The following is a 17218-nucleotide window of genomic DNA, read 5'->3' as shown; positions in this document are numbered from 1 at the left end:
ACCAAGACTCCATGACCTCCTGGTTCCCACACATATGGTATGTGGTATCACACTCAGGCAACACACTGCTCCGTATCACTGCAGGCGCCCTTTGGAAATGTTTCGGGTTTTATACTTCCATAAGTCAATTATCCTGCGCTTATCAGCACTGAACTATCTCCAGTCTGTATGCATCCAAGGCAATGTGGCTAAATCATCTTGAATCTTAATCTGGTTCTCTCGGGAACAGCCACCACTCACATGTAAAGACAGGAAAATTTAAAGAGGCTCTCTCTGTTGCATCGTCTCAAGAATTAATAAGAATGTAAAATAATACTGGGAGGAAGTCAGACTTTGGGTTTAAAAAACAGTGCTGGGGAAACTTGGGTCCAAGAAGATTAAAGGATTTCTTGCTCAAGTGAAAAATTCATTGTTTTCCCTTTCACCCCTGCCTAACCTCACAATAGGAAATGATGATTTCTTAAGCGAAATCTAAGAATTAACCACATTCAGGAATGGCAAAAATCACAACTGCATTCAACTCTGGGAGGTAAAGCACGCAATTTTTGGATGATTGGGTTTCCAGTTATGGGATTAGTTACGATTTGGCCTTGAGTTACAGGGCTCATTAATGCTGCCTAAATTATTATTATTTATAATAATTAGTCTAAATACCAAACCCACATAAGACAGGCCAGAGAATCCTGGCGTGCTAGATGCTCGAGTCCTCCCAAATTGGCACCAGTAACACGGGCTGGCTCCGCCTTACACCTTAGCCTGGAAATGGCTTCGGGAGATACGGGATTCCTGAGTACTAAGTTAAAAAGGCTGCAAAGTGTCTGACCCTGCCTGCACTAGACGTGCAGAATTCCATTTTATTGCTAACTTGACACTCAGAAGATCTGGGTTTGATAAAGTCTCAGCTATTCACTAGGCATGTGACCTCGGGCAAGTGACTTGTTCTTCTGAATTCACTATAGAGACTAAACGCCTACGGAGGACTCAGCACCTTGCCTGGAACAGGTAACCTCTAAACCTAGGGTAGATTTAGGATGAATATACATGTACACACACACAAGGCTGAGAAACAAATGAATGGAACCACCTCTGCACTGACACTCAAGGTCAAATGAAAGAACTTGACTCTGCGATTCAGTGTAGACTCAGGCTCTGAAACTCACCTTTAGAAAGCAGCAACCCAGGTTTAGGCAATATTTTTGCTGTGCTTCTGCAGGCCGTGGGTTTGCAGACAATCCCCCAGGGCTGTCACAGTTGGAAGGTGTGAAAGGGGCCCAGGAGATTCAGGGGCCTCTGCTAGTTTCTACTCCATATCCCTCAAACCAGAGCACTTCCACAGGAACTTGCTTCTGGTATGCAGGTTGCATTTCAAAAAGAGGATCCCACAACCTAGTTTTCTTCAAAGGTAATCCACCTTTGAGTTGCCACGGCTTCTCCACGCTGGAGTTTGTGCGATCAGAGCTCATGGATCGTCACCTGTGACTCGCAGACACGGCCACCACTGGGAGAGGCGGCCGTGTGCCCAGGAGACACATCCCACAGAGAGGCGTTTAAGGTCACGGAAGGAGCCTGCCCTGCCCTGCCACCTGCCCCACGAATGGTCTCTGGGCAGCCCATGAATGAGATGCTGGGCTCTAAAAGGAAAGAAGTCACAAGAGAGGCAGGAGGCCAAGATTCAGCAGGCTGGTGGCCTTCATCCCCTCCGGGGACAGAATGACTCCAGGAAGAAAACGAGTCAGGGACGAGCCTCAGGGCTCAGGTCAGTGGCAGTCCCACAAACTAACAGTTCAAGAGCGTGTGCAAAAACGGTTCTAGACACAGAAGTAGTTTCAGCTTGGCACCTGGACTTGGGGAATGGGATGGAGGCTCTGGGCTTTTATGATTTACCCATTTCCATAGGAATCCAGTGTGGGGTAGGGGTAGGGCCGAGGCAGGGTTAGGGTTGGAATGTGGACGGGAGGGAGGGGAAGCCCCACTTTGTTCCTAAATCTGTATATATGAAATATATGAAACTTGTATAACTGAAGTAAAATTTACAAAAACAGAGAAAACGTACAAGCCTTTGCAGATGCCAAGACCTCTCCAAGGCTGTGAGTTTAGCTCCTTGGAAACAAAAAGAATAGGGGCGCCGGTGCCGCGGCTCACTTGGTTAATCCTCCACCTGCATGGGAGACCAGGAGAAGCACCTGGCTCCTGGCTTCAGATCAGCGCAGTGCACTGGCTGTAGCAGCCACTTGAGGGTGAACCAACAGAAGGAAGACCTTTCTCTCTGTCTCTCTCTCTCACTAACTCTGCCTGTCCAAAAAAAAAAAAATAGGGGCAGGTGTTGTGGAACCGTGGGTTCAGCCCCTGCCTACAATGCTGGCATCCTGTATCAGATTGCTGGTACAAGTCCCAGCTGCTCCACTTCCAATCCAGCTCTCTGCTAATGGACCTGGGAAAGCAGTGACTGATGGCCGAAGTGCTTGAGCACTGCCACCCACTTGGGAGACCTGGATGGAATTCAGATTCCTGGCTTCCGCCTGGACCAAGATGAGCCATTGCAGCATTTTGGGGAGTGAACCAGTGGATGTCTCCCATATTTTGTAAAAATAAAGTACTTCTGTGGCCAGCACTGTGGCATAGCAGGTAAAGCCTCCACCTGCAGTGCCAGCATCCCATATGGGCGCCACTTGGAGTCCCGGCTGCTCCACTTCCGATCCAGCTCTCTGCTATGGCCTGGGAAAGCAGAAGAAGATGGTCCAAGTCCTTGGGCCCCTGCACCCCCGTGGGAGACCCAGAAGAAGCTCCTGGCTTCGGATCGGTGCAGCTCCCTCCACTGCAGTTATCTGGGGGAGTGAACCAGTGTATGGAATACCTCCCCTCGCCCCCCACCGCCTCTCTGTAACTCTGCCTTTCAAACAAATAATTTTTTAAAAAAACCATAAAGTACTTCTGTTTAATAAATTAAGAGAATGCAGTCGTGGTGTCAGTGGGGGCAATCCCGGAGCAGAAGCCATCTGGATTTCTATCACGAATCTGCTAGCAGGTGGTGTAAGGCCATGGGTTCCTCACCTCACAGAGCCATCACGCCACGCCCCCTCTGTAAAGCAACTAATTGACGAATCTCTAAGATTCCCTCATTTGAAGAGTCTGCTACTTAATACATGCACTCAGGTAGTTGCTTCTGGCTGCTAGCAGTCCCATTTGCAATTTTTGCAAGAGAGATCGTATACAGAGAACAATCTGTTCTCTCTTTCCTCCACCATCCTGCCCCCTAGGGAAGACGAGCACTCTGCCACGTCTGTTCTCACTCCAGTTACTGCCACAGGCTCCCGAGGGCTCGAAGGCCAGGTGCCTGGAGTGTTAACCTCTTCCTCTTATCAACAGACCAAAGCAAGTGTAAGTGTGTAAGCATGCCTGCTGAACCAGAGTTTCATCTGAGCTGTGTGGGATTAACAAAGCACGAAGATGGCTGGAACCCCTTTTCTGTACCTACAAGAGCGAGATACCAAAATGTGCAGATTGGAAAACCAGTGTCCAGTGCTACTGGAAGAAGGGCTGTCTGAGCATAAGGATTCAGTGCAGCAGGCCAGGGAAACCCAAAGGTGAATCGAATGTCTTTGAAGGATGCACAGAATGCATGGGTACTTTCTGGCTTGGGTACAGTTTCCAGTAACACCCAAGTTTCAAGGAAGGAGTAGTCTATTCTTTGGAAAACACAAAGTGGTGCCGTCACCTCCCAAGGCAGAAGTTGACAGTGAGGTAGCAGGCCTGGGGGGTAACTAGCTCTGCCACTTACTAGTGGCAGGGCCCTGGCGAAGTCCCATAACCTACTGAACAGGAATGCAAACAGGACATCCTCAAAACTTTAGAGAATTCAAAGAGACAATCGTGGAAGGTGCCTGAGAGTTCAGAACGTTTTAAGCGCTACAGGAATATTCATTGCTTTTATTAAAAAGTGTTGCTACTGCTAGCCTTCCCTAGGAGTTGGCCCCCTAATTCCAGAGAGCCTCAAAATGTGAAAAGAGAGTGACCAGGCAGGCGTACCACTGTGGCCCCAGCAACTCCGAGGGTGCTCAGGAGGACAGGGGAAAGGACTGTAATACAACTCCTAAGCAGGAGCTTTTTATATGCTCCCCTTCACTTAATCCTCATGAAACAGTATCCCCCTTTTCCTGGAGGAGGTCACGGGGGTGCCAGGAGGCACAGCTGGGATTCCAGCTTGACTCAGTTTGGTCTGTTTCATCCCTTGAATGGAAACTGTCTGGTCCTGGGAGCTGCACGGTTGCCACAGTAACCCCACACAGCACCCGATGCCACCTGCCTTCCATACATGGGCTCTGCCCCTACAGTCCTGTCTGGATCCACCTGTAGACAGAGGGAGGAGCTTAGAGCCAAAGGGCTCTTCAGATCTGCCAGCAAAACAACAGGAGCCCCTGGAGCACCTTCTGGTGCCAAGCCGTGTGGGGAGACAGGTCCAATGCTGGGCTTCTGGTTCTTAGACAGCGACCCACCAGGAGGAGGAGGAGGAAGAGCAAAGCCCCAAGACTGGGAGAAGCAGCAATGGAAGGCAGCGCCCAGATCCCAGAGCCTGCTGGGCAATTAACCTGGATTGCTGACCATCACTTCCAGTTGGTTTTCTCTCTCAGGAGGTTACACCTCCCTCTGTCTCATGGCCGGGAAAACAGCATCAGATCAGTCCTCTAGAAAAAGCTCTCTCCCTCTTACTGCCCAGTAAATATCGATTTGAATGAAACTGGATTGAAAATACCATCTTTTTTTCTTTTGGCTAGTTCATGATCATATTTCCGTCTGAACCCAAAAAAAAGTATTTTTATGGAAACAGGTCACAAATTATCTGGCCAATGGGGAGGAGAAAAAGAGCTGACTATAAAGACGATGATTCCTGTCCAGACAGGGCCGGAGGGACCTCGAGTGATCTGCTCCAAGGCAGTCATTGTCAGGGGATGTTTGGAAATCTCTGAACAACCAGACGTCATGGGCGCTATGGGAGACCCGCCTCCAGCCTGGCTCGCTTCCCATTTCCTATCTGGGGAACTCCATGCCTCACACCCATGCGCAGCTGGCTGTGGAGGGGCCGGACGTGCAGGAACACAAGCAGCCCTCCTCTGGCCGGATCTCCTCACTCAGCAGCCAGGGCGAACTTGCTCCCAATCCTTGCCGAGATCCCAGGCGACTGGGCACCGGATGTGAGTGTGCATCCTGCCGAGGACAAGGTCAGGAACACAGGCTCCTCTGGTTTTGATGCAGGGGAACACTGATGCCTGAAGGCAGAGGGGGCGCTCTCCTCTCTGCAAGGAGGGGAAAACTCGAAAGCAATCACTTTCAGGGCAGGGAGTGACAATGTGTCTGCTTTGGCTGTTTCAGGGGGGAAATAAATAACTGAGACAATGAAAAAGGCCCTATTCCCGGCAGATCTGTAAAAGCCTCAAGGAAGAGTTTTGGCAGACACCCCAGGAATAAATAGGAGGAAAAGGTCTGAGCTCTTCTGTACGCCACAGAGATATTTATTTCCCGGACAAATCCTCCAGGAGGAATTCCTTCCATCAAAGATGTCCTGGGAGACCACGCCACGTTGCAGATGGCAGGATCAGTGTCTCATTTCTGGGGGACAGTCTCAGGGAACTCAATGTGACTTTGAACATGAAAAATACATGCTTGGAAAACGTTTCACCAGGCTCAGGCGTTTGAGAAACAAAATTGCAATCGAAGCTCTGAGAAGCGAGCACCTTCTGATGATGGTCCACAGGCTCTGGGCGAGTTTTCCTCCCTGGCTAGGATCCCACGGCTCAGTGGCCAGCTCACCAAAGGCTGAAGAGTATACAAATGTAATTAAAGAGGGGGAGGGGGAGACAGAGGAAACTGCACAGTCCACTTAAGAAATTAGCAGCATCTTGTAAAACACCTCACTGAAACTACTGTTAGTGATGCAAACTCCTCCCACGTCTTAGACTAGGCAGTGAGGGAACTGGCCCTCCTGGCTCTGGGACTGTTACTCGCATTGCAATGTGCAGCTTTTGGAGATGAATTGTGAACTTCAAGGATCCTTGTTCTATGCTCCCAGCAAAGGGGAACTCAGAGAGCTGGTCTGCATGGGAGCAATGCCTCTGAGAGGTGATCAGGAGATTTCTGTCTAAGCTGCCATCATTGGAAAGATGTCCCTTTAATGTGACATGTTGCCATTCCACGCTGGTTCTCTTTAGTAACCCGGTATATCTTTACTAGCAACACTCGAGGGCATAAATATCACTACAGAAATGACTTAAAGGCTTTATGAGGCTGTTCTTTTTTTTTTTTTTTTTTTTTTTTTTTTTTAAGGAGTGGAAAAGAGTAACCATTCTGCCTCCTTCTTAATTTTGACTCAAGTCAGTCCTGCTCAAGCAAGCCCAGAAACATCCATCCCACAGAGCAAGGTTCCACAGCCCTCACTATGCAGTCCAGCACAAACAACCCTTGGCAGAACCTAGCTCTGGCAGTGCCTGGTGGGCCGTGCCACGGGCAGAGCAGAGGTCAAGACCAAAATGAAGGCCCCTGGAATCCTGCTCACAGGCAGACTTTTGTAAAAGGAGAGGCAGCAGGCGGCTGATCATCAAGAACTTTAAAAGGCCAGAGAGAGACCAGGACACAGAGTAGGGGGCCAACAAGATGGGGTGAAGACAAAAAGGAAAAAAAAAAGATTCGTCCCAGAGTAAGGCAGGCAGTTTCGAGTGGAATATACCTCTAACCATAAACCTGGCAGCCGCCCACTAGCGCAGGGCTCTGCGTGGAGAGATGTCAGAGGGCTGGCATCCTCATTGTTCCACTGGTTATTAATAAACCTCCCAACAATGAGAGGAAGCGCCCGCATCCAGAGAATGAGAATGTGTGAGCACTTGAGTAATGACTGTGCCCTGAGCCGGCAGGGCTGGGGCCCGTGCTGAAAACATGTTTTCTCCCAGACCGGAAGGGGTCGGAGCCGGCCTGTGACAGCACACTGCACGTTTTGTTTTATTTTTATTGTCTGAAACCAGAACTCCCATCACCCTTTTCTCCACAATCCTGTTGATCACACTGAAGATGACTAAGTTGCCACTTCCTTAGTGAGACAAAGTCCGATGTCTAAACACGAGATGCCAGCTTGTTTTGTAGGGAGTGGGTAGCTCAGGCCCCCGTGTTTCCATTCAGGAGGCCAACAGTGCTCTCCCGGTTCCGTTTCAGAAAGGATGCACCAGGACACTGTCTGGTTTGGGTGGTGGATGTGTAGAGCCCCCTGGCCCTGCAGCATGCTGGGACTTTCCTAGGCCCGGCTGTGCTATTGTCTCAAACATCCTGAGAGCAAAATCCAGTCTCCCCCTGCCACTGCACTCCCCCTGCAGTCAGAATCGTTCTGCGACAGCGAGTCCCCCAGACAATGCTCAGAATTAATCTTAGACATGCTCACTTCCAACACCATGAAAAGGCCATGTGCCATTGGCTATACTAGCAACTGCAGTTGTTATTTTTTGTTTTTAAAGAGTTACTTATTTGAAAGGCAGAGTTACAGAGAGAGAGAGAGTCAGAGGCAGAGACAGAGAAGTCTTCCACTCACTGGTTCGCTCTCCAAATGGTTGCAATGGCCAGAGCTGTGCCCATCTGAAGCCAGGAGCTTCCTCCAGATCTCCCACATGGGTGCAGTGGGCCATCCTCCACTGCTTTCCCAGGCCATAGCAGAGAGCTGGACTGGAGGTGGAGCAGCTGGGTCTAGAACCAGTGCTCATGTGGGATGCTGGCATTGCAGGTGGTGGCTTTACCTGGTACGCCACAGCGCTGGCCCCAAGTTCTTGGTTTTTGTTCTGTTCCATTTTTCCTCCCCTTCCAGCTTGCAAGCAATTTCAAGAAACGGAAGGAAAGGAAAGGAGGAATAACTCCCTTCTTTTTAGTTCCCACAAATAGGATTCATTCTATTGAAAAAAAAAAAAAAAAAAAGAAACTCTAAAAACATCTTAACCCTGAACTTTCTGAGACGTGGTCAGCAGAAGCACCTGGGAACCAAAGCAATGGAGAGCAGTCTCTCTACTTGTGGAGCAAGTCTCTCTACTTGTGACATGGCAGCCTGCACCTTAGGGCCTTAGTAGCTGTGGACCTCCGACTTCTGTCACAGCTATCACTATTTCTTCATTCTTTGGCATCTGTGGCTCCAGATACCAAGAACTGACTGGACTTCAAGTGATTTTAAAGGTAATAATGTGGGGCTGGTGCTGTAGCATAGCAGGTAAAGCCATGGCCTGCAATGCCAGCATCTCATATGGGCGCCGGTTCGAGGCCCAGATGCTCCACTTCTGATCTAGCTCTCTGCTGTGGCCTGGGAAAGCAGAAGATGGCCCAAGTCTTTGGGCCCCTGCACCCATGTGGGAGCCCTGGAAGAGGCTCTTGGCTCCTGGCTTTGGATGGGCACAGCTCTGGCCATTGCACCCATCTGGGGAGTGAACCAATGGATGGAAGATCTGTCTGTCTCTGTCTCTGCCTCTCTGTAGCTGTTTTTCAAATAATTTTTTTAAATAAATCTTTAAAAAAATAAAAGAAAGGTAATGATGTGCGCTTTAATGGGAGTCAGAGCTGGTGCTGTGACATAGCAGGTAAAACCTCCACCTGCAATGCCAGCATCTCATATGAGCACTGGTTCCTGTCCTGGCTGCTCCACTTCCAATCCAGTTCCCTGCTAATGTGCCTGGGAAAGCAGCAGAAGATGGCCCAAGTGTTTGGGCCCCTACTACCCATATGGGAGACCTGGATGAAGCTCCTGGCTTCTGCCTGGACTAGTGCTGGTCACTGTAGCCATCTGGAGAGTGAACTCATGGATAGCAGATCTCCCTATCTATCCCCCTCTCTTTTGTAAACAATTTATAAAAAATAGAAAAGTCGTCTTCAAAGTTACTAATAGCATGGAAATATCTCTGTTTTATAACAACAAACAGTATGCAAACCCTTTGTGGAGGGGAACTGTAACTTCTAAAATGCATTGGGGGCCAGCACCGTGGCTCACTTGGCTAATCCTCCGCCTGCAGCGCCGGCACCCCAGGTTCTAGTCCCGGTCGGGGCACCAGATTCTGTCCCAGTTGCTCCTCTTCCAGTCCAGCCTTCTGCTGTGGCCCAGAAAGGCAGTGGAGGATGGCCCAAGTGCTTGGGCCCTGCACCCGCATGGGAGACCAGGAAGAAGCACCTGGCACCTGGCTCCTGGCTTCAGATCGGCGCAGCGTGCTGGCCATAGCGGCCATTTGGGGGGTGAACCAACGGAAGGAAGACCTTTCTCTCTGTTTCTCTTTCTCTCACTGTCTAACTCTGCTTGTCAAAAAATAAATAAATTTTTAAAAAATGTACTGGGAAAAGGAAAAAATGTTTATGCCATAGAAATATTATGGTGGTGGTACATGGCTCAGTCACCATGATCTGGGTCTAGGGAGAAGGACTAAAGAAAGGGAAATGTCAGAGGCCTGACATTAAAAGGATACAACATGGGGCAAATGCTGGAGGCAGCCGCACGCGAGCAGGAAGGCAGGCCCAGGAGAGAACGCGCTCTGGGAATGCAGAGGATTCCGACAATGCAGCACATGCAGGAGCCTTAGTGTACTCTGCACAATTCCAGGGGTGGGTGTTTGGTCCAGTGATTGCATGCCCGAGTCCCCAGCTGGGGTGCCTGGCTCTGACTCCTGACTCCAGCTTCCTAATGCAGACCCTGGGAGGCAGCGGAAATGGTCCAACTGATTGGATTCCTGCCACCCTGGTGGGAGATCTAGCTCAACTTCCCAGTTGGTGGTTTGGGTCCTGGTCCAGCCCCAGCCTCTGTGGGCATTTAGGGGAGTGAACCAGAGAATGGGAGCACTCCCTGTCTGTCTCACTTTCTCTCTCAATAAGACTTCTCTTTTTTTTAAAAAAAAAAAGGTTGACATCAATAACTTTCTAAGTGTTAGGCACTGGGCTTGGGTTAGAAACGTGGATTTTCAAATAGTACCTACTTAAAAAATTTTTTTTAAGTTTTTTTTTTTATTTATTTGTAAGGCAGAGAGTAGTGACAGGAGTTGGGGAGACAGAGGCTGAGATCTTCCATCAGCAGGGTCATTCCTCATATGGCCACACCTGCCATGGCTGGGCTAGGCCACAGCTGAGAGCCCCGAACTCCATTTGGGTCTTTGACATGGGTGCAGGGGCCCAAGCACTTGGGTCGTCCTCTGCTGCTTTCCCAGGCACGTTAGTAGGCAGCTGGATTGGCAGCAGAGCACTTAGGACTCAAACTGGTACCTATATGGGATGCTGGCTTAGCAGGCGACAGTTTAACCTGCTGCCCCACAACACCAGTCTCCAGATGCTTTTAAGGAACATTTATTAGACATCAACCAATAAGGAGTGAAAACCATTTACCAAATTGGGTACTGGGTTAAACGTGATGAAAATCAGACTACATGAGGGTACTTCAAAGAGCTCATGGAATCATGGGATTGAAAGATAAGTTTCCTTTGGCACAAAAAATTAGAAACCCATGCCTAGTGTTTTCCCAATATGTTTTTTTCCATGAGTTTTTCTGAAGAACCCTTGTGAGGTCTGGCGAGTGTAATTAGTGTATAAGATCCGGGCTGTCCTGAAGGAGCTAGCAGGTGCACCTGTCCCCCGTGAGAGCACATTACAGGCCACAGGCAGCCAGGACAGGAGAGGGGTGGGGAGCCAGCCAGCCACCTCGATTCTCAGCCCAAGGGCTACACTTCCCACCATAGGGGATGCGAATTCAGTCCCTTCTAGAAGTGTCTGCTGTTGGATTTCCTCAGGCAAAGGCTTCCTCCCCAGTACAAGGAGGGATGAAGGGGCAGGCAGCATCAGCAGCCCCACGGGCATGGGGGCAAGACCAACCACCCAATCCTGGGGATTCCCTGGCTCACTGATGGCATGCTTCCAGGCTGCCGCCTGCCCCTCCACTGTCCTGAGGCATGGAGTGTGGGGTCAGGGCATCCCTGGGGAGCGGCGACCTTGGCATTAGAGGATGCAGTGACGGGCTGGGAAGAGGCCCCAGGGTTTACCTGTCAGGCTCTCTCACCCTCGGTTTCCTCTTCCACGGCTGCACGCTCGCAGAGCAGCTGAGGCATCAGCGCCGACAGCCAGAGCCACTCTGTGAGAGGCCTCAGCCCATCTCTCAACCCCTCATCATCTGAGCCGCGGGCCCCAGCGCTGAATTATTAAGCATCCAAAAATCACTTTAATGTCCCGGAAGAAAGGCGCGGGGGTGGATTCGGCGGGAAGACCGTCTTGCGATTTATCTCCCATCCCTCTACGTTGGGTACCAATAGCGGTAACAGAGACTTCTTGCTTCCTAGTCGCCAGGATGCTCGGATTCCATTTCTGGTGGGCACATGACACCTGCTCATCTCAGGAGGTTTGGGGCTCCTGTGCACAACCCATCTGTAAGTGTGGGAGGTCACTGCCCTGTGCCCGAGGCGCTGCCGGAGATGAGGAGCCCATGCACGTGGGCCAGGATGCAGGCTTAGAGCAAGGGGCTCCGCGCTCTGTGATCCTGAGCCACACTCAGCTCAAGCTTCTCTCTCTTCCTTAGTAAGAGTAGCTCCTAGGGCTGGCATAGCGGGTAAAGCCGCCACCTGTGACACCGGCATCCCATATAGGTAGGGTGTTCCAGCTACTAATCCAGCCCCCTGCTAATGACCTTGGAAAAACAACAAAAGATGGCCCAAGTGCTTGGGCCCTGGCCACCCATGTGGGAGACCCTCATGGAGTTCCTGGCTCTTGGCTTCACCCTGGTCCAGCCTTGGCCATTGTGGCCATTTGGGGAATGGACTAATAGATAGAAGATCTTTCTTGTGTCTCCACCCCTCTCTCTGTAACTCTGCCTTTCAAAATACTTTTTTTTTTTTTTTAAAGAAAGAATGGCTCTCAAAACAGAGTCTCTGGAGCAGCAGCAGCAGCATCCCAGGGGACTTGGAAGAGATGCAGATTCCCAGGCTCCCCCTACACTTGCAGAACCTTGTGGCGGCAGTGGGTAGCCAGGGGAAGCCCAGCAAGCATGCCCAAGACTGAGAACCACTGGCCTGAAGCCTGTCAGGCCCCGGACTGGACGCCCTGCGACTCCATACAGGAGGAAGGCGGGGGGCAGGTCCAGGCTCTTATCTGGTTTTAGCCAGGGTTAGAAAATACTATTGTTTTGTGCAAAAGACAGACAAGGGGTCTGCTCTGGCTCTGCCCTTGGCCATTCTGCAGGAGCCAGGGTGTGGCTGGAATCCCAGGCAGGGGGGTTGGGGGCTCTGAATGGCATTGTCTGTGATCCCAGAAGTCAACATTCTCTACCGTCTTCACTGCAAACTTCTAAGCCCCAGAAAGAATGATCTTTGGACCCGCTGACTGGATGAACCATTTCTGAAGAACCCAAGGCAGGGAGTTTACAAAGAACTCTGCAGTGACCTGGCAGGGAGAGGCAGACTCGGGTTTTATGGGGCCCGAAGCTTATGTAACTTTGATGGTTCTGTTTAACAAGGAAAACGATTTGTGATACAGTGTGTCCGCGGACTTTACATAAACACTGAGCACGTGAGCACACCACCAGGGCCGCAGCACGGAGGGGGTCCGCGCTTCCCCTCCACAAGCCCTGCTCTCAGCCCAGGAAGGATGCACTTCCTCACCCTGGGCCTTGTTTTGATCCTTTTGCTGGCTGTGACTGGGCCATGACGGCCCACAAATTAACAAGACAATTTTTAGCAAACTCTTTCTCTCCCGGCTGTTCCTTTTTGATTTGCTGTTGTCTGCAGACTGTGTATTTAGTTCCATAAACCACCCTGCACGGTGAGGGAGGGTAAAGGCACCCTGCTTTATTTTTCTGGTACAGATACAAGGTGACCCAGCTCCCGATGTCAATCAAGCTCTTACCAATGGGGTGGAGGTGGGGGTGGGGGGGAACAGCCGTCCTTGGTTATATTTCTCTAACACTTCCTCCTTCCTCTCTCCCTGCCCTCCTCAAACCTGCTCTTCTTCCTGTGATTTCAGTGAATGGCAGCCCCATGCTGGAAGTCAGGTGGATCTGAAGTCTCAGAGCATCTGTCCCTCCCAACATCCAGGGACAGGACCACCTGTGCAAGGCTCACATGAACAGTCAGCAGAACCAGACCTCTGACTCTTGGTGCCAAAGATGCTTAGCCCTTCCACCCCACCCGTGACTGCGAGAGTCTCTCTTCCTATGTGAGCAACAGTCATCTAAGAAGTCCACCAGGGGGCTGGCATTGTGGTGCAATGGGTTAAGCTCCATATCAGAGCCCTGGTTCAAGTCCCAGCTGCTCCACTTCTGATCCAGCTCCCTGCTAATGCACCTGGGAAACAGCAAGCGGCACAGGATGGCCCAAGTGCTTAGGCCCCTGCACCCACCTGGGAGACCCAGATGGAGTTCTTGGCTCCTGGCTTTGGCTTGGCCCAGCACTGGCTGTTGTGACCATTTGGGGAGAGAACCAGAGCATGGAAGATCTCTCACTCTCTCTGTCATCCTGCCTTTCAAATAATTAAGATTTTTAACAAAGGAAGACATGAAGAAGTCCACCTAGGAACAGGAAGCTGTGTCTCTCAGCACCATGACTCTGGACTTCTGCCCTTCCTGAGTGCCGAATCCTTCGCCCCCCACACACGCGGGAACCCCACGAGCCAGCACTCCTGACAATGGGCCCTGGGCATTCCGAAAGGCTCAGCTGGGACTCACAGAGTTTGGATCCACAGGTTCGTTTTGATACTCAGGGGTAGGCTATTCAGCTCCCCCACTGGGCTCTTCAATCTCCTAGTGGAACCTGGAGCCAGGTGCTGGTGCTCAGGCCCCGCCCCGCAGCCCCCATGCCACGCCCTCCCCACGGTCGGGGTCGCCTACCTGAGGACAGCAGGCTCCCGCTGCTCCCGCTGATGATCTTCCCTTTGCTCCCCATGTTGGCCAGCTTCGAGGTCTTCAGTGTCCCGGTCTCAGTCAGGTCAATGGCGATTTCACTCAGGCTTCGCGCCGCATGGATTTTGGACTGGAAGGGGAAGACAAGCAGGTTATGGGGGTGAAGGGTAATCAGTCCCCTGCGCCTGGACCAGGCTGATGGCCCTGATCTGCGGTGTTTTTGTGTTTGGGTCCCTTGGCCCAGTTACCTATTACCAAAACTCTGCCGGAGCAGAGGCGGCGCCCAGCTGACGTCACGCAGGGCCTCCCAAACCTGGGACTCTGTCCCCGCTGCTGTGCCGCCCTGAGGAGCTCAGGCCTGGAGTCCTGAGTAACGCTGGGGAAGTTGCCCGCTGTCACTGAGTGACAGTGCCCATGCGGGGCAGAGGCCGCCCACCACTCAGAGGTGCGTTGGGGTCCGAGGACTGTGACGTGGGAAGGGCGCCCTTCTCAGTTCTGTCCTCTCTCTTCTTTCCTGCCTGGCACTCAGCTCTCAAACAGCCGTGGTTATAATTAATCTGTGCTTAAACAAGGAGAAGAAACAATTCTTAGGTTTTTAACAATTTTATTGATTTACTTATTTAGCTGAAAGGCAGAGTTACACAGAGGGAAAGGGAGGGCGAGACAGAGAGATCTTTCATCCACTGGTTCACTCCCCAAATGGCTCCAATGACCAGGGCTGGGTCAGGCCAGGAACTTCATCCGGGTTCTCCCATGTGGGGGCAAGGACCCAAGCGCTGGGGCCATCCTCCGCTGCTTTCCCAGGCACATTAGCAGGGAGCTGGATTGGAAGTGGAGCAGCTGGGACGCAAACCAGCACCCCTGTGGGATGTCGCCTGTGTCACAGGCAGCAGTTTCACCCACTATGCCACAATGCCAGCCCCTGAATGTTCAGGCTTAGAAGATACGTGACACAAATTCACAAAGTCCCAACACATTCAGGAGTGATTCAAAACCTCTCAAACGCTGAACCACGCGGCTGTGGAAAGCCCGGAGGCATGAAGTGATGGTGCCCGGGTGACCCCGGCGTGCAAGGACAGGGGCTCGTGCAGTGGCTGCTCCGGGGCTCCACCAGGACAGGGCCCACGCACTGCTCTGCTTGTATTCTGACTCCTGACTGGAAGATGCACTCGCTGGCGTCTCCAGACGGCAACTGGTCACATAGCAGGTGAGACTAATTAGCAAAGGAGTCTGTCTTACAAGCCTGAAAGTAATTGTTTTTAGTAACGCCATCTGCTTTAGTTACTGCCTTTGGTAACTGAGAATGTTTGTGTTTCCTGCATGTATTGTTTGGCATTTTTTTTTTTCCTCTCTCTTCAGGAAATCAATTTTTTTTTATTATGCTACTTGCTCCCTGGAAACAACTCAGAAGGCTACTACAAAGCAGACTTCAAAAAGTTCATGGAAAATGGCATTCAAAGGCAAATTGGTTTTGGTGCCAAAATTTTTGAAATCTTCACCCCTGGTCTTCACAAAGTTCATGAAAAGTGTGTATTATGAAGAAAGTACGCGTGGACTTTTTAAAAACGGTTTTCACACACAAATAAGCTCATTTTAATTCCACTTTCCAGTTGTGAACTTTCCAAAGGACCCTCCCCTCCCCACACCTTTGCTCGTGTGGCCGTCCCTCGGGGCCACTGGCCGCAGCGCACACGCAGGCGGAGGCCAACAGTTCCAGTTGTGCACAATGTGCAGTTCACGCCTGGCCTGTGTCAGACCACGCCAGAGAGACAGCGGGCATTGGGGCAGCGTGGGCTCAGGTCGGGGGAACACCACTGACCTGCCCTTCCTGACTCACAGGGTCGCTTCGACACCTAGGTGCCAGTCCAGGTGCCCTGAGCTGCCAGCAGTGGTTGTCTGAACGCCCAGGCTTTGTTAGCCCTTCCTCCGGCCTCCGCGTTGTCCGTGCTGGCAAGTGACCAGGGCTTCCGGCCGCTTATAGCAAGATGGAAGTTCCACGGGCCGGGGGAGACGCTGAGACGTCCGACTTGTTTTGTTCACCTGGAGTGAATCGTCTTCCTCTACCCCCTCCTCCTCCTCCTCCTCCCCCCCCCCATTGGTCTTCTGCTTATGTCTTCTTTGTTTTGTAAAGTAATCTGATCTGTTTTTTTTTTTTTTAATGATTTAATTTACTTATTTAAAAGGCAGATCTATAGAGAAGCAGAAAAGAGAGAGAGGGAGGGAGGGAGGGAGAGGGAGAGAGCGGTTGGGGTCTTCCATCCGCTGGTTCATTCCCCAAGTGGCTGCAATGGCCAGAGCTGCGCCAATCTGAAGCCAGAAGCCAGGAGCCTCTTCCAGGTCTCCCACACGGGTGCAGGGGCCCAAGGACTTGGGCCATCTTCTGCTGCTTTCCCAGACCATAGCAGAGAGCTGGATCTGAAGTGGAGTAGCCAGGTCTCAAACTGGCGTCCACACGGGATGCCAGCACAGCAGGCGGCAGCTTTACTGGCTACACCATGGCGGCAGCCCCACGTCTCCTTTCTAACCTCAGCTCTCTGCCTTGTGCTCATAATCAGGTCGACCTTTCAGACTGGGACACAATGCCAGCAGCCAGGCCCAGGGAAGGATTTTGGCTTGCGGCAGAAAACAGGAAGGGCCTTTTCTTGCATTTCCACCCTTGGTCTCAATAGCACCGGCCGACTGAGCGGTGACCCTCGGAGCATGCGCACACAGATGAGCCATTCTGCTCTTTCTGCACTACTTAACTGGGAGCCACGCACTCCCACAAAGCGGTCGGCACAGCCACAGTGACAGGGCATTAACCCAGGTGGGCCCGCGGACACCTACCCGGCTCTGAAGGCAGAGGGCAACCTGGCTCTTCCTGATGAACCACGGCTGCACCTCCCTGCTCGACCTCCCTCACCCTCAGATTCCTGTCTGCAGGATGAGGAGCAGCACGCCCGCGCCGCACCGCTGTGATAAAGTCTAAATTAGATAATATATTTGCAACAGGAACAGGATAGAAGTTGGGCCTGGCAGTAATTTACTAAACAGGGGTAGATTGATGGCTCCACCTGATCCTTGAGAGACCTCATTCATCACACGCAAGGCCTGTCCTCCGCCCCACCCCCAGCTCCTGCCACACATCAGCCCCCCCGCCCAAGGTCGGGAAGGAAAACATGGGAAAGGGAACACCAGATATCCTTTCTTAGGGAGCCTAGGTCCTTAGCAGCTTTAGGCAGCGATCAGATTTCTTTCTGCAGTGGAGACATCACAAGGAGCTGACAGGCTTGGGCGGTGGGAGCGGAGGGGAGTGGGGGAGTGGGGGTGGGGCAGGGGCTCTGTTCTCACAAAGTTAAGTCTTTGGGGCCA

The 17218-nt window shown here is 51.6% G+C and overlaps 1 protein-coding gene across 12 annotated transcripts in view; it reads right to left on the bottom strand.

The window, feature by feature from the left end:
• The window catches only part of FRMD4A (FERM domain containing 4A), a 644478-nt gene that overhangs the window by 31049 nt on the left and 596211 nt on the right, over positions 1-17218 (bottom strand). For 8 of the 12 annotated variants that reach the window (XM_051820845.3, XM_008268104.5, XM_008268105.5 and 5 more), the window contains one exon: positions 13856-13997. In XM_051820845.3, coding sequence (XP_051676805.1) covers positions 13856-13997 — 142 coding nt within the window. The other 4 variants (XM_089311716.1, XM_089311715.1, XM_089311717.1 and 1 more) reach the window with 4 other exon arrangements.

This window comes from Oryctolagus cuniculus, chromosome 13 (assembly GCF_051225735.1).
Source record: "Oryctolagus cuniculus isolate XC-2025 breed Fujian yellow rabbit chromosome 13, ASM5122573v1, whole genome shotgun sequence".
NCBI lineage: Eukaryota > Metazoa > Chordata > Mammalia > Lagomorpha > Leporidae > Oryctolagus > Oryctolagus cuniculus.
This window is presented reverse-complemented; position numbering and strand designations above follow the sequence as displayed.